Source organism: Peromyscus eremicus, chromosome 14, assembly GCF_949786415.1.
Source record: "Peromyscus eremicus chromosome 14, PerEre_H2_v1, whole genome shotgun sequence".
In the NCBI taxonomy this organism is placed as follows: domain Eukaryota; kingdom Metazoa; phylum Chordata; class Mammalia; order Rodentia; family Cricetidae; genus Peromyscus; species Peromyscus eremicus.
Genome location: NC_081430.1, coordinates 49,745,436 through 49,764,174, shown reverse-complemented (window position 1 = coordinate 49,764,174; position 18,739 = coordinate 49,745,436). Strand labels below are relative to the sequence as shown.

Below are 18,739 nucleotides of genomic sequence, written 5' to 3'. Positions count from 1 at the left end.
AGTTAGTCTATTATGTGAATGGCATTTTGTAATTCAGAAATTTGCAATTTAGAGAAGCACAAGCCATTGCAAACCTTTCACATACAGTATTCAGTACTGTAAGTCAGCATTCTAGTCATTGTACAGGACAGAATGGAGACAAAGGAGACCTAATGTGTCTTGGAGGAAAGTCATGAGAGGAAGTAAGTTAGGAACTTCAGGATGAAGAATGGTTATGAGTCATTAGAGTAGGCAGTCCTGTCAATAAGAGCTCTTCATCAGAGGGGGGAAAAGCAGAATTCTGTGGGACGCAAGAGAAGAAAAACACACCAAAAGTTGATGGTCAGTTGACTTTTCAAAACGGTACCAAAAGAACAAGGTTTTACCATGTAATGCTGGAGCAACTGCTTTCTCATGAACACCTGTCTCATACCACACACAAAAATGAACTTGATAAGGATCATGGCCCTTTTCTATTTTTATATTTTATATGTATATTCAAAACCATTAAAACTCTTGGAAGATGTAGAAGTAAATCTTCACAGTACTGGGCAAAAACAACAAAAAGAAATTTAAAACTATTGTTTCAAAAGGTAACGGGAAAGAGAAATGACACATAGAATGGGAAAAATAATTGCAAGGCCTGGTGCCTGGTAAGGGGACTCATCTAGCCATCCCCCGTCAGGGAAGGAGGAGGTGTGTGTTGTCCCTTATTGGGACCTTACATGCAGTAGTCTCCTCTTGCTTTCTTCTGGGATGAAAACATGTGTTTTTCTTTAAAGTCACTAGGCACCTCTTTGAGTTCTACTGCCTGCTTCTAAGTAAAAGGTGTAGACTGTTGGACAGAGAGGTCTCTAGTCCAGAGCTCTTGATCCTTTGGCATGATTAGCTTGTGCACAGGACATCTGATTTAATTTTAAAGTTTACCTTTAAAAATTGCAACCATTTTACAGGTTTTGCTTATTTTTTAAAGTACAAGTTTAGAAATAATCTAAACATCCTTTTAAGTCAGCCAACAGCATTGTATCATGACTAGCATGTTAGTGCCCATGCTTTCACTGTCTTTGCCCTGTCAGTGTCCTAAGCCAGTGTTAGTTGGTTAGATACTCTTGGCTCACCAACATCAGAGCCCAGCCAGGAAAACAGAACGGGGAAAACCTAAAGTTGTCCTTTCCGTTTCCTCCCGTTAAGTGAGAGTTGCTGTGGAAATACGTCCTGCAAGAAAGCACTGGAGACAGTTTGCTCTTTGCTTGTATGTTTCTACGTGGATGGAAACCTGTTGTGATTATTACATTTCTGTTAAGGAGCTGACCATTTTACTGGGGGCAAACGCTGTGGAATACTGCATCCCCTGTCTTCTAGGTAATTTCTGTCCAGGTTCCCAGAGCCAAAGAAAAGATGACAGCAATCGGCCATTCCCCAGTAGAATAGGGCACGTATTCACATTTCTAAGTAGGTCTTGCTGCGTGTTTATCCAACCTGGTTGGCTAATGCTGTCTTTATCCACTTACTTTAAAACAGATGAGCTCCACCAAGAGATGCTGGATGATGCACAGAAGAAGCTGATGAACTTAGTGAGCAGCACAGAAGGAAAAGTGGACAAGTAAGCTTCGCCTCTTGACTTCCTCCTGAGTCATAGGAATTGCTTTCAGAGAACAGCAGAGCTACAGCAGATGTTTACATGTGACCACATTTTCAAGAAGCAGTTTGCTTTTCTGATATAGTGAGGTGTAGGTAGTTTTCATGACAGTCAGTAAAGTGACTTACCTTCTTTTATTTTTTATTTATTTATTTATTTATTTTTTGGTTTTTCGAGACAGGGTTTCTCTGTGTAGCTTTGCACCTTTACTGGATCTTGCTCTGTAGACCAGGCTGGCCTCGAGATCCGCCTGGCTCTGCCTCTTGAGTGCTGGGATTAAAGGCATGCGCCACCACCACCTGGCCCTTCTTTTATTTTTAAAGTCTGTTTCTCCCAACTCATTGCTTTTGTCAAAACTATATGCAAGAGTTAAAAGAAAAATCATTCTTGCAGGGTGGCACACACCTTTAATCCCACCAGAGGCAGGTGTGAATTTAAGGCCAGCCTGGTCTACAGATCGAAGTTCCAGGACAGCCAAGGCTACACAGAGAAACCCTGTCTAGGAAAGAAAAAAAAAAATCACTCCTTTATGAAATACTTAGAAAATAAAAGGTTTATTTTTAATATTCCCCCCCCCTTTTTTTTTGTTTCTTTGAGACAGGATTTCTCTTTGCATCTCTGGCTGTCCTGGAACTCACTCTGTAGACCAGGCTGGCTCAAATTCACAGAGATCCGACTGCCTCTGCTCCCAAGTACTGGGAGCCATCACCACCGTCACCCCGGCATATTTTTCCCTCTTTACTACTCTTAAATGAACGTATCTAGTATGTTTAAATGTATTAGGTCTGAAACCTAGTTATTCATGCAATAATATCTCACTTAATATATTAAAATCTAAGATATTATTTAAAATTTTTAATAAATATGGTTGAGGGCATATAACATTTATCTCCATTTTTATGTCTTTCTCAGATGAGAGTCACCTAGTTAGGTGTTGAAAATTACTTATGAGATACCTCCTCAGTTGGTTATGAGTCTAAAAATTGCTTGGCTAATAAGTGATTTTTTAAAAAAGTATTCATTTTGGGTTGTCTGAAATATTCCTAATTAGACTTCTTTAAAAAGCCACTTTAGAATTCCTTACTATTCAGTCTTTATAATTCAGCATCTCATTGTTTAAGTAAATGTTTCTTTGTTTAGTGTTTGGGTATGCTTGTGTTAGTTTGGCCATGTTAGATCAACCTAAGCTGTTTGTGCCTTGATTTTCTAGAGTCCTCATGAGAAACCTCTTCATTGGTCATTTCCACACACCTAAAAATCAGCGTCATGAAGTGCTACGACTGATGGGGAGCATCCTGGGTGTTAAAAGGGAGGAAATGGAGCAGGTAACTAGATAGTAAAAGCACTCTAAGCCCTCCCCACCTCTTTCTTTGTAGTTCTCTTATTCTCTGGTATTCTCTTCCCTTTCTCTCTCTTTCTCTGGGGATAGAACCTAGCATGTCTTTCACATGTTAGGTAAGCACTCCACCACTGAGCTACATCCTGGTTCTCATACTAAATATGCTTGTAATTACATTTATAATATAGGGGCATAGTAGAAAATAGTTTCTTTTATATATATATATAAAAGAAAGTTAAATATAGTTTTCTTAATCAAAGAATTAGATTTGTTCAGTTTTTTGGTGTTAGTGTAAATATTTTACAACTTATAAACTAGTTCTTATATCAGATTGCTGAAATTTTTGAGACATAACCACGCCCAGAACATTTATTTCAGATTGTGCTTAGATGGCATTTTATTTTCTCTGTAACCTTTGTCAGTAATAGGAAACATTTACTAGAATTTGAATTATAAAGCATGATTTACTGTTCCTTGAAGTCACATAAGAGAGCTTCTTATTTTTCTTGTTTTATATTGGTAATTTTCTTTTTTAAAATGTTCTTGCAGTTGTTTGCTGAAGATCAAGGAGGTGTTACTCGGTGGATGTCTGGATGGCTTGGAGGAGGATCAAAAAGTGTGCCCAGTACACCACTGAGACCAAGTCAGCAATCTGTGTTTAATAGTGTAAGACCCCGAATGATGAAATTATTAAATATCATGCTCATTTGTATAGGATCAGATTTCTTTTTACATCATCTAATACAACCCTAGTAATATAACCAAATATGTTCTCCTAGTCTTTTTCAGAACTTTTTGTTAAATTTCTGGAAACAGAATCTCATCCATCTGTCCCACCCCCAAAACTGTCAGTTCATGACTTGAAACCTCTGGATTCTCCAGGAAGAAGGAAAGTTGACACCAGCATACCCGGAAGCTCCAAAGGTAAAACTAAATACTTGATTTCTCTCAGTGGTAAAAAATAAAATGTTTAACTTATGATTTAGACTTATAGTGACATTAGGTTTCCAGCATTTTTGAAATATGTAATACTGCTTCCAAAATTCTAATCTCACTAAATTTGGGCCTTACATGTTGTAGTACCTTATTATTTATTTGCTTTAATTAATGTAAATAGTATAAAATGTTTTCATTGAGAATTATTTCGTCTTCATGAGAAATATTTTATTCGTCACTTCCACGCCCCCCAAATCATATATATTGTAGTGTATTTATAGACATGGTAGGAACCTGTGATTTTATTCGCTTTAATTATCAGCATAAGCCACGTTGAATTACTCTCCTGGAAATGGTAGTCAACTAGTTCCATCTTTGCTTTGTCGCCTGTTATGCCATTTCTCTCTGATAGTGGTTACTACTATCAAAGTTAGATGCATATAGTTGAAAATGATTTTCATCTTTGGACTTCTTGTATTCAATAACGAAACCTGTCACATAAATAATGTAATAGGTTGGTTTAATTAACTGACCTAAACATCCAAGGATGTGGAAAAGCACCCTATGTGAGTAAATGTCTGTGGAAGGAAATGGTTGGTGGGTACATGTGTATATATTTTTGATCCCACTAATTTTGAGTTGTAAAGGTCTTGTTTATTTCATATTGATGATACTGGCTTATAGTAAAATTTCTTGAGTTGAAATTGAATTATCTACTAGACTATAGTCAATTCTCTTTTTCCCCCCCTATAATTTACATATTTCAATTTAGACTCATATATTTTAGTAGAAACTTAAGGCATATATCATATGCTTCATAGTTTATATCACACACCATAGTTAAAATTTGGATAAAATACTAAAGAAGTTCTGTTTTATAATTCTTATAACTTTCTTAGTTATTTAGACAGATATTTTCTGTTTTTCTGAACTTTTATATGAAGGTGAAGTAATAAAGTTTATCACTAAGATAAAAGGTTTGGCTGCTAAATTCAGTAAAAGTTGTCACTCTAGGAAGTACAGACTATACTGAGAACATTTTTCTTTTTCATGTTGCACTAGGTTGTAGCTTCTTAAGAGAGAGTCTCATATTCTTTATTGAAAGGTCTCCTCCTTTTTCTGCCTTTCCCATCATTCTTTCTCCCTTTTGTAACAGGAAGCTTTTCTGTGTCCCACCTGGACCCACAGCAGCTTATAAAATAATCACTCAGAGGCTTAATATTAATTACAGACTGTTTGGTTTATGGCTCAGGCTTATTGCTAGCCAGCTATCACATCTTCAATTAACCCATTTCTATTAATCTAAGTATTGCCAGGTATCTCATGGCTTTACCTGTGTTCTATTGCATGCTGCACACCCCCCCCCCCCCCCGCCAAGCTCACAGTGTCTCCCCGACTCCACCTTCCTTCTCCCTGTATCTTTGCTTGGATTTCCTGCCTGACTATAACCTGTCTTGCCATAGGCCAAAGCAGCTTCTTTATTTAGGAATGGTAGGAACACATATTCACATACAGAAAGACCATCCCGTTCGTCCGTCCTTCCTTCCTTCCTTCCTTCCTTCCTTCCTTCCTTCCTTCCTTCCTTCCTGTCTCCCTTTCCTTCATCAGCTGAGCTCAGCTTGGTGTATGTATCAGTCAGAGGTGGACTGAGTTGTGGCAGAGTTTTCATGGAGGACACAAGCTTAGTCTCCATACTGTGTTCACCAGTGTGTGGAGCTTAGTCTCCATACTGTGTTCATCATTGTGTAGAGCTGTGTCTACACTGTGTTCACTAGTGTGTAGAGCTTAGTGTCCATCTGTGTTCACAGTGTGTAGAGCTTAGTGTCCACCTGTGTTCACAGTGTGTAGAGTTTACTGTCCACCCCTGTTCACAGTTTGTAGAGCTTAGTGTCCATCTGTGTTCACAGTGTGTAGAGCTTAGTGTCCACCTGTGTTCACAATGTGTAGAGTTTACTGTCCACCCCTGTTCACAGTGTGTAGAGCTTAGTGTCCATCTGTGTTCACAGTGTGTAGAGCTTAGTGTCCACCTGTGTTCACAGTGTGTAGAGCTTAGTGTTCATCTGTGTTCACAGTGTATAGAGCTTAGTGTCCACCTGTGTTCACAGTGTGTAGAGCTTAGTGTCCACCTATGTTCACAGTGTGTAGAGCTTAGTGTCCATCTGTGTTCACAGTGTGTAGAGCTTAGTGTCCATCTGTGTTCACAGTGTGTAGAGCTTAGTGTCCATCTGTGTTCACAGTGTGTAGAGCTTAGTGTCCACCTGTGTTCACAGTGTGTAGAGCTTAGTGTCCACCTGTGTTCACAGTGTGTAGAGCTTAGTGTCCACCTGTGTTCACAGTGTGTAGAGCTTAGTGTCCACCTGTGTTCACAGTGTGTAGAGCTTAGTGTCCACCTGTGTTCACAGTGTGTAGAGCTTAGTGTCCACCTATGTTCACAGTGTGTAGAGCTTAGTGTCCATCTGTGTTCACAGTGTGTAGAGCTTAGTGTCCACCTGTGTTCACAGTGTGTAGAGCTTAGTGTCCACCTGTGTTCACAGTGTGTAGAGCTTAGTGTCCACCTATGTTCACAGTGTGTAGAGCTTAGTGTCCATCTGTGTTCACAGTGTGTAGAGCTTAGTGTCCACCTGTGTTCACAGTGTGTAGAGCTTAGTGTTCATCTGTGTTCACAGTGTATAGAGCTTAGTGTCCACCTGTGTTCACAGTGTGTAGAGCTTAGTGTCCATCTGTGTTCACAGTGTGTAGAGCTTAGTAGCCAGCATAGGAGCTTTTCCAGTTTAGAAAGTTGTTGGTCACAGGAAGTCTGGCATGGGAATCCAGAAGTGCTCCGTGACAGCTGCATATAATGAGTTTGTCTCTGTCTTTGTCTTAGGCACCCACTTTTTTAGTTTCTCATTGCTTAAGAAGGGACCTTCCAGGGTTTGCTTAGCTCTCACCAATGAATTTATTAGTGTTCTTGAGTAATAAGGTAGAATTCTAGCCACTAAGACAGGTCATAACCAAATACCTATTCTAATGAAAATGCATTGTAACTGCTCAACTTGATAGAGAAATAATACCACTGAGAATGTTCTCCAGCCTTTAATGCCTAAAAAGATGACTGAGTCATGTATGTATATATTGTTTGCTCTTCTGGCAAATTAATTTTATTACTATTGTATCATTATAAAAATAAGGTATGCTAGCATTTTTCATAGCCATCTTAGGGAAATCCTAAGTTCTCAGGTCCTTCATCTTTCAGGTAGATATGGAAAGTAACCCTGCAACATATACACCATTCATTATTTCAACACTATGACAGCAAGTTCAGCTCTCTGTTATCTAGCTAGTATTTGAGGATAAAATACTTTGATCAGTATTGTTGTGCATACAAACACTCTTTTGTTCCTTTTTCTACCATTCCTTTTTCTACTCTTTTATGCTGGGGTCTCTGAGACCACCATGACCTGTAGAGAAATGGTCAGTGGGAGGCAAGAAGGCAGTTTGGTTCAACACAACTGAGTAGCATGTGTTGGTTCAAACTTGGGGAGTCTGACCCTGAGTAGTTTATTTTAGCCATATATAAACACAGCACAATTTAGTGAAATTTTTTTCTGGTGATAAATGATTCATTCTCTGTGCACAATAAAGCTTAAGACATGACTACATCAAAGCTCTTTGTAAAGTTAAAGTACACATGACATCTTCCATACGGATGGGTTCTGTGGATTGACTGTATGTGGTACTGCCTATAAAGATGGGTTCTATAGATTGACTATATGTGGTACCTCCTATAAAGATGGGTTCTATAGATTGACTATATGTGGTACCTCCTATAAAGATGGGTTCTATAGATTGACTATATGTGGTACCTCCTATAAAGAGGGGTTCTATAGATTGACTATATGTGGTACCTCCTATAAAGAGGGGTTCTATAGATTGACAGTATGTGGTACCTCCTATAAAGAGGGGTTCTATAGATTGACAGTATGTGGTACCTCCTATAAAGAGGGGTTCTATAGATTGACAGTATGTGGTACCTCCTATAAAGAGGGGTTCTATAGATTGACTATATGTGGTATCACCTATAAAGATGGGTTCTATAGATTGACTGTATATGGTACCTCCTATAAAGATAGGTTCTGATTGAGAAGCACATTCTAAGGGTCTGGGGGAGGATCCATGTGGTCTTGGCCACACAGAAGGTCACCAAGATCCACATTCATCCCTGGCCTTTGGGCAGAAACAGGTCATACATTCCCCCTCTTTGAAGGAATGACTGCATGTGTTTAGCATTCCTGGTTCCTCTCCTGCTTATCTGTGAGCATAAGGACCTCTGTACCTCCCACACTTTTGCCTATCTCCTTTTCTTTCTTTTTTTTTTTTTTTAAAGATTTATTTATTTATTATGTATACAGAAGAGGGAGTCAGATCTCATTACAGATGGTTGTGAGCCACCATGTGGGTGCTGGGAATTGAACTTAGGACCTCTGGAAAAGCAGTTGGTGCTGGTGCTCTTAACCTCTGAGCCATCTCTCCAGCCCACCCATCTCCTTTTCATAGATAGAGTCTGCTGTAGGAACAGCAAGCAGCAGCGTATCAATTCATAAGTAGCCACATATGGAAGCCTAAAGCACATGTGGCATTGTTTTTTTTATTGGAGAATGCTTTGAATGACTAGGAATGAACTTTCATGAGGTTTTCATAATACACATTGGTATTCTTAAAATGTTATTTGTTTATTGCATGTATATGTGTTTATATGTGTATACTCCATGCATACTTTTGGAAGTCAGAGCAACTTTTGGGAGTTTGATTCCCTTTTACCACATGGGTTCTGGGGTTGAACTCAGGTCATCAGGGTTAGAGGCTTGGTGGCAGGTACTTTTACCTGCTGAGCCATCTTGCTGGCCCATGAGTTTGCATTTTATGCTTAGGATTTGGGTGGGGTCTGTTGGTGTTCTTGTTTTGAATAAAGGATGGCTCAAAACTTGTGCTAAATAGTAGTATTATGATCAGCAGGTGGAATTTTAAAATTGATAGTAGTGATAAATTGATTACTCCAGTGTAAAAACTGAGCATGGTAGCACAGTTCCAGCTCTCATGGCCACCCTGAACGAGAGACCCTATCTCGACAACAAACCACAGAGCATGCCGATGAGTTTGATTAAAAAAAAAAAAATACTGGAACAGGTTTCTTTATATAATTGTGTTCAGAGGGTCATTTCATTTAACTTCTTTGTGAAGGATAGAAACCAAATCATCTGTATCTTATTTTTTAGATGTAGCAGAACCCAGGGCAGGAAGAAGAACAGATCTGAGTCCATTCTTGGCTCCCCGCTCAGCAGCTGTGCCCCTTATTAACCCAGCTGGACACGGACTCGGTGGGCCCGGGCATCTTCTTTTGAGACCCGTCTCAGATGTTCTCCCCACGTTTACACCTTTGCCAGTGTCGTCCGACAACAGCGCTGGTGTCGTATTGAAAGATCTCCTAAAGCAATAGGAAGCTCTTGAGCCAGAGACTATAGCACTTTAAGGAAACTATGAACACTGTATGTGTGAACTTTACCACAAAGTGGCCTTCTGGAAAGAGTCATTATTTGTTTGTAGTTGTAATTTCTCTGTTAATAAAAATATTCTTGATGCTTTTGGAAATCGCAGGTGTCAGAAGAGTAAGTAACTGATACATAATCTGCTTTTTGTTCACTTTATGGTTTTACCTCATTTAAAACTAGAAACATTTGGTTTACTTTTTTATTTACAAAACTCTAAAAAGGAGAGGCAAGAATAACTCTGTCTGCTTTTATTTCCTCTAATTTTCAGGCTCATTTAATATAGGGGCATGTGGTTCATCTTTATAAGATAACGAATTTATCCTCCCTCCCCCCACAAAAAAAAGGTGCCTAAGCAGTGAATGCTCTGCCGTGTCTGTCAGCCACCTGTAGAGGACCTCGTGCAGGGAGAGGACAAGCTGTTCCTGGGAGGTTGGGGGTGCCCTGAGGCAAAGTGGGTATTGGTTCTATGCAATTTTATTGTGTGTGTAGATTCATCTGGCCATCACAGTTAAGACCCAACTCTTCATCAAAGGGTCCCCTGAGCTGCCTTTTTGTAAACCTTGCTGCCCCCTTAGCCCCTGAAAACCACTAACTATCACCCTCTGTAATTTTGTAATTCTGTGAGTGCTGTTTAAATGAAATCACTGTTAATGTAACCTCTTGAGATGGGTGTTTTCAGGTAGCATAGCTCCCTTGAGGTCCATCCAAGTTGTTTCATGGAACGGTAGTTAGTTTCTTTTTATGGTGGAATCCATGATGTGAGTAACCAAATGGTATCATTTAGTTTCAGGAGCTGAGCTGTCCTTTTTAAAGTATCATCTAAAACTACAGGTTTCCAGCAGGGCCTGAGGTGTAATGATTAGTCGTAGCACTTGGGAGGCAGAAGCAGGCAGATTCTTAGGAGTTTGAGGCCAGCCTGGTCTACACAGTGAATATCAGGCTAGCCAGAGCAAAAACCATAGTGAGACCCTGGCTTAACACACACACACACACACACACACACACACACACACACACTACAAAATCAAATGAAAAAACCTAAAGGTTTCCTTGCAGAAATACACAAAATCATGTAACTCTCATGTAAGTGTTACACTGTACAGCTGCATCCACATAGCCCTTAGACCACAGTTAGCAATATCTGGAGACCCGTCACCTGCCTCTGGCTGAGCTTCAGCTGCCTAGGGTGCAGCTTCCCACGCAGTTCACCAGCACCAGGGGCTTGGAACTTAAAGCCAGTATTTCTGGATTTTTTTTTACAAAGCCTAACATGAAAGAAAAAAATCCTGACTCACAGCTTTTGTTGTTTCAGGATCTTCATATATGTATTAATTGTTGACGTTGTACATTTAAGTCATTTCTTGCATATTTTGTAAGTTTAGATAAGCCTTTAAAACGGAAAAGCCTGTATAGCAAGAAAGGGTGGAAACCAGACTGATCCAGAAATGTCAACAGTCCTGGCACCTGTTGGAGCCAAGCTGGGTTGTTTGTGGATTTACCTATGATAAGCTGTGTATTTCTAATGCCTTTGAAAGACTGGAGGTTTGGGTTTTAATGATGTGCTGATGGTTGAAATACCTTTTTCCGAAAAATTACGTAACTGAGATAATGCTGCTTCCTGGTGCCACCTGTGTCCTTAACTAACTTATTTATGGTTGGTTCCCTTCTCTGCTACATGGTATGAAAAGTTGCCATCAGAGAAATGTTACGCTGCTCCCACCAGTTTTGCCAATGTTACAGATGCCTCTCAACTTACAGTGGGCCACAGCCCACCAACCCATTGTACTTAACATCTTGAGTTAAGCCTTCATTTGATGTACCCAGTTGTCAGCTGGCCTGGCTTAGCACAGCTGCTTCCTCTCAGGACCACGAGGCTAACCGGGCTCCCGCTGCAGCTAGCATGGAGAAAAGAAAGATTCTAAATCTGAAGCATGATTTCTGCTCAATGTGTATCATTTTGGTAAACCCTAAAATTGGAACAGTTAAGCCATTGTAAGTTGAGGTTCTACTGGTACAGGGGTTTATATGTTCCTTAAAAAGTCACTCTCACTAGTCTGGATCATTTACTATGTGCCAGGGAATTTTAAGTTCCACATGAAGCAGCCAAAAGACTAGTTTTTAAACTAAGAAGAAAAGGGAAGATGTAAAATGTTTTCTTTTAAAGAGGAGGTACATGGTGGATATTTAAACAATGTGTTTTATATTTGAAATATCTTTTATGACATTTGAAGTTCCTTGACTGAAACAACCTGCCCTCCCCACCCTTTTACTTAGCCTAAGTTTGAAAACTGTCGTGGGGGTACTCCACACCCAGGTCTCAAAGAACAAGGTATTACATGGCTGCTATTGAAGTATGTGACCTTGTCTGAAAGCTGCAGTACCTAATGTCTGTGCTGTATGCATGCTAAGTGTGCGTTGATCTAAAGCAGACATAACTCATAGCCTTTCTGAACTAAGTTGTGTCAGAAAGGAACCATCTGCTCAAGGAAACTTCTTAGCAGAGAGTGAGAAGCATGCACTTTGAGTTACCCACGGGACACCGCCAGTGGTATGCTGACTGCAGTGTGGTGATGCAGTAAGTCTGCTCTTGATATCTCCCGGCACTCTGTAGAATATGCGGTTGAATTTTGCATCAGATGCCACAGGCTTACAGCACTATTGATATCTCTGTGCACGTTGTAGAATTTGTGGTTGAATTTTGCATTGGAAGCCACAGTTCTTCACAACATTCCTAATGGTTTTCAAGTACAATGAAATAGACTATCAAGAATTCACCCTGCCGTTGGAGTTGATTGAATGTAATCACTAGCATGTACTTCTGTGAGTTTCCCTTCCTGACATTCTTGTTTGTTTTTTAAAAGGGGGGAAACCAAAGCACAGAGGCAAAAAGAGATGGCATGCAGCTAGCCAGTTAAACATCAAATATCATCCAAGAAAAGCCCTTAGTTCTTTTAACCTTCCCAAAGGATTCAAGAGCATTCAAGTGCTTACCCAGTCAGCTACGGAGTAAGCTTTACCCAGGCACAGGCAAAGAGAGGAAAACCATAGAAAGTGCTGCATTTAAACTGGGTTTTTAAAAGAAATTTTCATATATCAAAGCATTTAAAGCATCTTCTAGCAACAAAAATTCATCTTCTGTAAATATTGGTTAAGTTAGGTAATATTTATTTTATATATTCCTATGGAAAAATAATAATTATTGTAATGTTGACATTTGTGATTATTTGTCAGTCTTTACATCTTAACTTATTGTGATTTGATCACTTAAAATTGATACACTGTCTTTTGATTTATAGGAAAATAACAAATGTGTATCATAAGATTTGGTTGTGTTTTCTACAGAGCTAAAGCCAGTGCACTCTTGAATTTCTCAAGAGCATTGCAAGGCAGAAAAAAAAAAACCCTCCAAATAAAAATGATTTAAGTTGGCTGTGTCTTCATCCACAATAAAAACACTTGGGAAACAGCTGCTGGCGTCTCTTTAGGAGGAGAAATTACTCCACGTATTGCCTCTGCTGACTGCTGACTCGGGATGTCTGCTTTGGGATTCAGTTTGAGCCTTGGAGATGTTAAGTATGGACCACTTAAGACTCTTCAGGATTGTGTGTGAAAGGAGGGTCTGAGGGATTAACTGGATTTTTCCTCTTTTTCTCTCAGAGGATGTAGTGTGGATCACTGGTTGCTTAGTCTTTCTCCAAGGTGGTTAGTACATCTTCATTTTATCTTAGATATAAGATATAAAAAACTTACTTTTTAAATAATTTATTTAAATTTATTTTATGTGTATTGGTGTGAAGGTGTTGGATCCCCTGGAGCTGAAGTTACAGACAGTTGTGAGCTGCCATGTGGGTGCTGGGAATTGAACCCAGGTCTTCTGGAAGAGCAGCCAGTGCTCTTAACCACTGAGCCATCTCTCCAGCCCTGATAGAACCTATTTTTAGCATTATTGGAAGATTTTTTTTTAATTTGACAGCTGAATTGGAGTTGTGACTTTCACCCTTCTGTGTGACCTTTAACAAAATTCCTTTGAGGCCTTCATGTTTCTCATATCTGAAGTATACCTGCCTCGAGAGCCTTGTAAGTTATCAAGAACAGCTGACACATTTGTTCATATGTGCATTACATGAGTAATTTTACTGCTGTTGGATTTAGGAACGAGGAACTGTTGGAGATTTGACTAGAGTGGTGTGGATGGAATCATGGGAACAAAGACTTTTGTAGTAGAGGTAGTGTTGGTAGACAGCTCTGCTGACATTAGGGGTGGAGAGAGTCATTTAAAACAAAGACTGTGTAGGTGCTGTGGGAAGGGTGGTGGGGAGCCCAGGAGAAAGGACGGCAGAGAGGAGATTGGCCCTCAGGTGGAGGAATTCTCCTCGGATGGGATAGCAGCTGGACTGTGTGAAGGTGTGCCGTGGGAAGTCTCTGAGAAGGAAGGAGTGAGGTCTGTTCTGAGGCTTGAGCCAACTGGGTTACACAGACAGGTGAGTGGGAAAGTGTGAGAAATATCCATGGGGTCACACATGCTGAGGACTAGGGGGCCCTGATTTGGGACTGGCAGACAATTGGGCAGAGCATATCTTGAAGGAAGCAAACTAGTACATTAACTATCCACAGACGGTGGTTCTCACCCTGACCAGTTCTAATGGAGTACAGAATGTTAGCAACTGAACCTTGTCCTCCTGTCCTTGACTCCGGTCATGTGAATAGAGATGGAACTGAGGGTTTTAAGCACGTTGTCAAAACTCTGCATCCTCTATAAATTAATAATCTTTTATAATTGCAACAATATTTATCTTGGAGATAAGAGGCAGTTTAAAAATGGTACTTAGATCACTTAAGGCAAACCTTTGAACTCTTAGTTGGCTCCTAACATGGAGTCTTCCTTTTAGACCTGCCGGGGTTAGGATATCAGTAGTTTGCCCTGTAATAATGCCTAACTGAGACTTTTCAGCTGTCTTTTTACACATTCTTTTTCGGCTTCAACAACCTTTAACTTCAGTTCACTATTTCTGGCCCTTAGTTAAATCTCAGTGATTTGAAGTATTTGGCTGAATTTCATAGTTCGTTAAATTTGTTTCTAGATAGCCCAGAAAGCCCTTAAAAATCCAAGGTACATTTTTTTGTTGTCACTTTGGAATACAAGACGTGCAGATGTTGGAGGTATGTGAGTTCTCTCACAGTGCAGGGCCAGTCTCTACCCTTGAGCCACAATGACAGTGTGTGTGTCCTTAACTGTACCCACTTCCAGAAGGCACAGTCCCCTACAGCTGGTGAAGGGTGACGTCATTTCTTTGAAAGAGCAAGAAACAAAGCGGTATAAATTTGCCTTGTGTTTCCTGTGCGGCCTGTTTGGGTAGAAGGAACTGTGACATCATCTGTGGGCCCCTTAGCCAAGACTGTTTTCAGGTATTTTCTCAAATAAAAGGGGCTGTCAGGATAAAATTAGAAACTTTTTATTACAGTTTCGGGTGGGGTGTGTGTGTGTGAACATCAGGGCGGCATGTGGGAGCTCTTTTTCATCATGTGGGTTCCAAGGATCAAACTCAAGGGTCAGGGTGACAGGAGTCACCTCTCCCTCCTGAGCCAGCTCACTGCTTTGTAAAATTCTAAATGAACAAGTTCATTTATGTTGTAAAACTTAAATGAGGTGTTTGGTCTTTTGAAATTTTGAAAAAAAAAATCATTACGAAGTTTGTTTTTCTTCTCAAAGCATTTCCACACCTCATAAACTTGCTGCCAAAGGAGTCTTGGATACATCTGTTCAGCTGTGTCTTCTGCTCAGGATGGTCCTTGGTAGTTGGCACCTGGGTTGGAAAAGTAGTAAGGCTGTTGAGTCAGCTCTTCACAGCACTGCTACTTAGGAAAGGAAGACTTCCCTCTTTCCGAGTCCATCTGCCTCTTGTTCTCTTTGTTCTTGTTATTTGTTTGATCATTTTCTAAACTTTTGTTTTTGAAGATTTACTTTTATTCCTCTGTGTGCTGGGAACTGAGCTGGAGTCCCCTGGAAGAGTGCTCAGCACTCCTAACCAGGGAGGCAGCAGCCTGTTGTGTTGTTTATGAAACAGGATCTTGCTAGATCCTCCTGTTCATTCCTTCACAGTGCTGGGGTCACAAGCCTGGGTCACCATACCCAGTCTCTTTCCTACCTTGGACATCAGATTTACTTGCTGAGATTTACCCTGCTGTCAATCTTCAGTGTGTGTGAAATACCAGGACCCATTAGGGGGATCTGGATGGTCCATAATGAAGAGATCAACCAGTCCTTCCTACACAAAGCAAACTGACTTGTCAAAAAGGCAACCACTTGAGGGCTCTGGGAATTGACAGTCGCAAAGTTTACAAGGGCAACCAAGAAGTTGAAAACAGTTTCTGAAAAGCTGCTTGCACTTTGTGTAAGAACTCTCGGAATCTAGGACCTTTCTTCTTGTCTTGGACTCACTCCTCTCTCCCAAACTCTGAGCAGGTCATGAAAAGCAGCTGCTTTGCTGCAGAATGGTATAGGCTCAGGGCTGGGAATGAAGGCAGGAGATGGGTGGTGGGCCAGCTGGAATCCACGGCAGCCCTGCCAGGGAGAGTTGTAGCTAGTCTGGGGTAATGCGATCTTGGGTAGGGGGAAGCCACCAGGTTCAGGGGACAGACACAGCGTGCCTGGGGGTGGAGGGCAGGAGATCTGGGCCAACATGGTGTGGACCTGATGGGTTGCTCCACTTGCACACAGAGCCCTCCACTATGTGTGGAAACTACAGGGACTGCAGGTTGAGCAAGAACAAACATGGCTGACTCCTCGGCAGGACTGACCCTGGGAAGTCAGACTAGAAATTCAAACAATGTAAAACTGAGCAGGAGGAGCAGCTGTGCTTTCCTGTGGTAAGACAAACTGCCCAAGTTAAATTATTTAGTCAAGCTAGAAGAAATTACACACACACACACACACACACACACACACACACACACGAATCAGTAGTTGCTACAGTATAACCAAAATTGTCCAGTTTTCAACCAGAAACAATGAGAAATGTAAAGAAGAAAATATGACCCACATTTAGCAAAAGGTCAGAAAAAATTGTGGGTCAAAATGTTGGATTTGGCCCACGAAAACTTCAAAGTGCGATTGCAAGTACAGAAACCTCAGGAGTGTCCAAAGAATGCAGAGAGCAGTGCTGAGCCTTTGCTCGTGGACCTCGTCACATCATAACAGTGCTGCTGGAAAAGGCTTGAAATAAGAGCTGTGGACACAGACACAAAAGGAGTGAACAGCAGCAAGTCTATGCCCATCACCAGCTTTACCAACATCATCCCAAGCCCACCGGCTCTTGTTTCCTCTCAGACTCCCATCTACTTTTTCTGTTTAAAGCATTTTTACAGCAGCACATCTTCAAATGACACCAAATAAGGAGGCAGTCTTGGAGTTACTCTGTGTAGGACGACATAGACATCAAACTGAATGCTTCTCCCAGTCCTGACCTCTCCAGGAGTGTTCCCATTGAAACTCCAAATCCACTGTGTCTGGATTCACAGAGGTGCTTACACAGATCCAGGCTAGGGAGGCATGGGGCTTCCTGTGGTAGCACCTGTGGGTGTGGCCTGGGCCAGAAGCCTTTATCCTTGGCATCTTCTTGGCTTTGACATGAGCTTCTAAAGCCAGGTGGTATCTATTGCTCACAGGAAGAAGCAGGGATGGGTGTACCTCTCAGCAAACTGGGATGGTGGAAACAGGTCACACAGGCCATGTTTAAGTCTAGAAATAAGGAGACTCCACAGTCACTTATGTAACAATGTTGGATGCTACAGAAGGTGACCAGGTGTTCTTTGGCCCTCAGCTTCTCTAGAGTTCCAGTCATGGTCCCAGATTCCCAACCCCTATCACCTGGGTTGAGCCCAGGCTCTTCTTCCTAGAATTTCATAATCTGAACCTATTTCCTGTTGCCCCACGTCTATTGTCCTAGGGGCAGAAGACTGGCTCAGGTATCAATATCTTGCTATGACCCTGGAAGACTTGTCCCAGCAAAGCTTGCCTCAAGACTACTGTCTCAAAACAGTCTAACTTGAATTTAAATGTCTCCTTTTGTGGTCCTAAGTTTTTCATACTCAGCAAGCATCCAGTGCAGTTAGATGGACGTTTTAGAATGGAGCGGGCCAGGTAGGATAATCGGGCATCAGATCCACCAATTACTATGTTGACCAAACATCTAGATGCTCATGGGTATTGCTGATAAGTCTGAATCATGTTATCAAAGAAAGGGAGAGTAGATCCAGGGAGAAGAGAAAAAGGAAAAGCCATACTTTGGTCTGGCAAGATGGCTCAATGATGCAGCCATACGGACTGGAGTTCACATCTCAGCATCCATGAAACAATCTGGTAGCCACCGCATGTTGTAATCCCAGCTTGAGTGGATGGAAGTCAGAAGGATCGCTGGGACTGTTGGTGTCCATAACATAAGCCCTGGGGTCTGGGAAACAACTCTGCTTCAAAGGAAAACATGAAGAGCCATAGAGGACGCCCAGCCTCCTCTGCTGGTCTCTGCCTGACAGGCTTTCTCAAACACACTTGCACATACACTAACAAGTGTGCACACACAGATGGATACTTAAAAGGGGGAGCCAGTGGGGTGGCTCAGTGAGTGAAGGCACTTGTGCAAGCCTGGGTACCTAAGTTAAACTCCAGAACCCAAGTAAAAGTGGGAGGGAAGAACTGACTTCACAGTACAGTCTGCCGACCTCCACGCATGTTCACACACAGTGAGAAATGACAAGGCCATACTTTTGTCACAAACAAGTGAAAACTTAAAGTCTTTCTCTCACCTGGAACTCACTACTTAGCCCAGGCTAGCCTCAATCTTAGTGGCCAAACTCCTGTCTCAACCCCACCGTGCCTGGCTCACTAAAATACCATTCTGGGTTGGAGAGATGGCTTAGCAGGTAAAGGTGCTTGCTGCCAAGGCTGGTGCCTGGGATTGATCTCTATAACCCACATAGTGGAAGGAGAGAACTGTCTCCCACTAACTGTCCTCTGATGTCCACATGTGTGCTGTGGTTCACGCATCCGCCCACACATACACATGCACATGCGCACACAAACTAAATGTAAAACAAATTTTAATTAAAAAATACATGGCTCTTCGCAAACGGAACACTAAAGGAGACAGAACTTGCGCAAACCTGTACTCATGATTAAACATTGACTTCATTTACCCCCACTGTGTTTTGGTGTGCCTTCTCTGAGTCCCTCCTTATTGTCCTGCACTCACGGGGTTCAGGCTTCTGACAGCATCAAAGGTCTTTCTTTCCATACCAGATGCCACATTGCTCGGTTTCTGT

The 18,739-nt window shown here is 41.3% G+C and overlaps 1 protein-coding gene across 3 annotated transcripts in view; it reads left to right on the top strand.

The window, feature by feature from the left end:
• Trip11 (thyroid hormone receptor interactor 11) overlaps positions 1-9,521 on the top strand; it is a 78,984-nt gene extending 69,463 nt beyond the window's left edge. For all 3 annotated transcript variants that reach the window (XM_059278993.1, XM_059278994.1, XM_059278992.1), the window contains exons 17-21: positions 1,501-1,582; positions 2,829-2,943; positions 3,507-3,623; positions 3,737-3,881; positions 9,149-9,521. In XM_059278993.1, coding sequence (XP_059134976.1) covers positions 1,501-1,582; positions 2,829-2,943; positions 3,507-3,623; positions 3,737-3,881; positions 9,149-9,369 — 680 coding nt within the window. In that variant the 3' untranslated portion in view covers positions 9,370-9,521. The remainder of the gene's footprint in view (positions 1-1,500; positions 1,583-2,828; positions 2,944-3,506; positions 3,624-3,736; positions 3,882-9,148) is intronic.
• Positions 9,522-18,739: the final 9,218 nt, after the last annotated feature.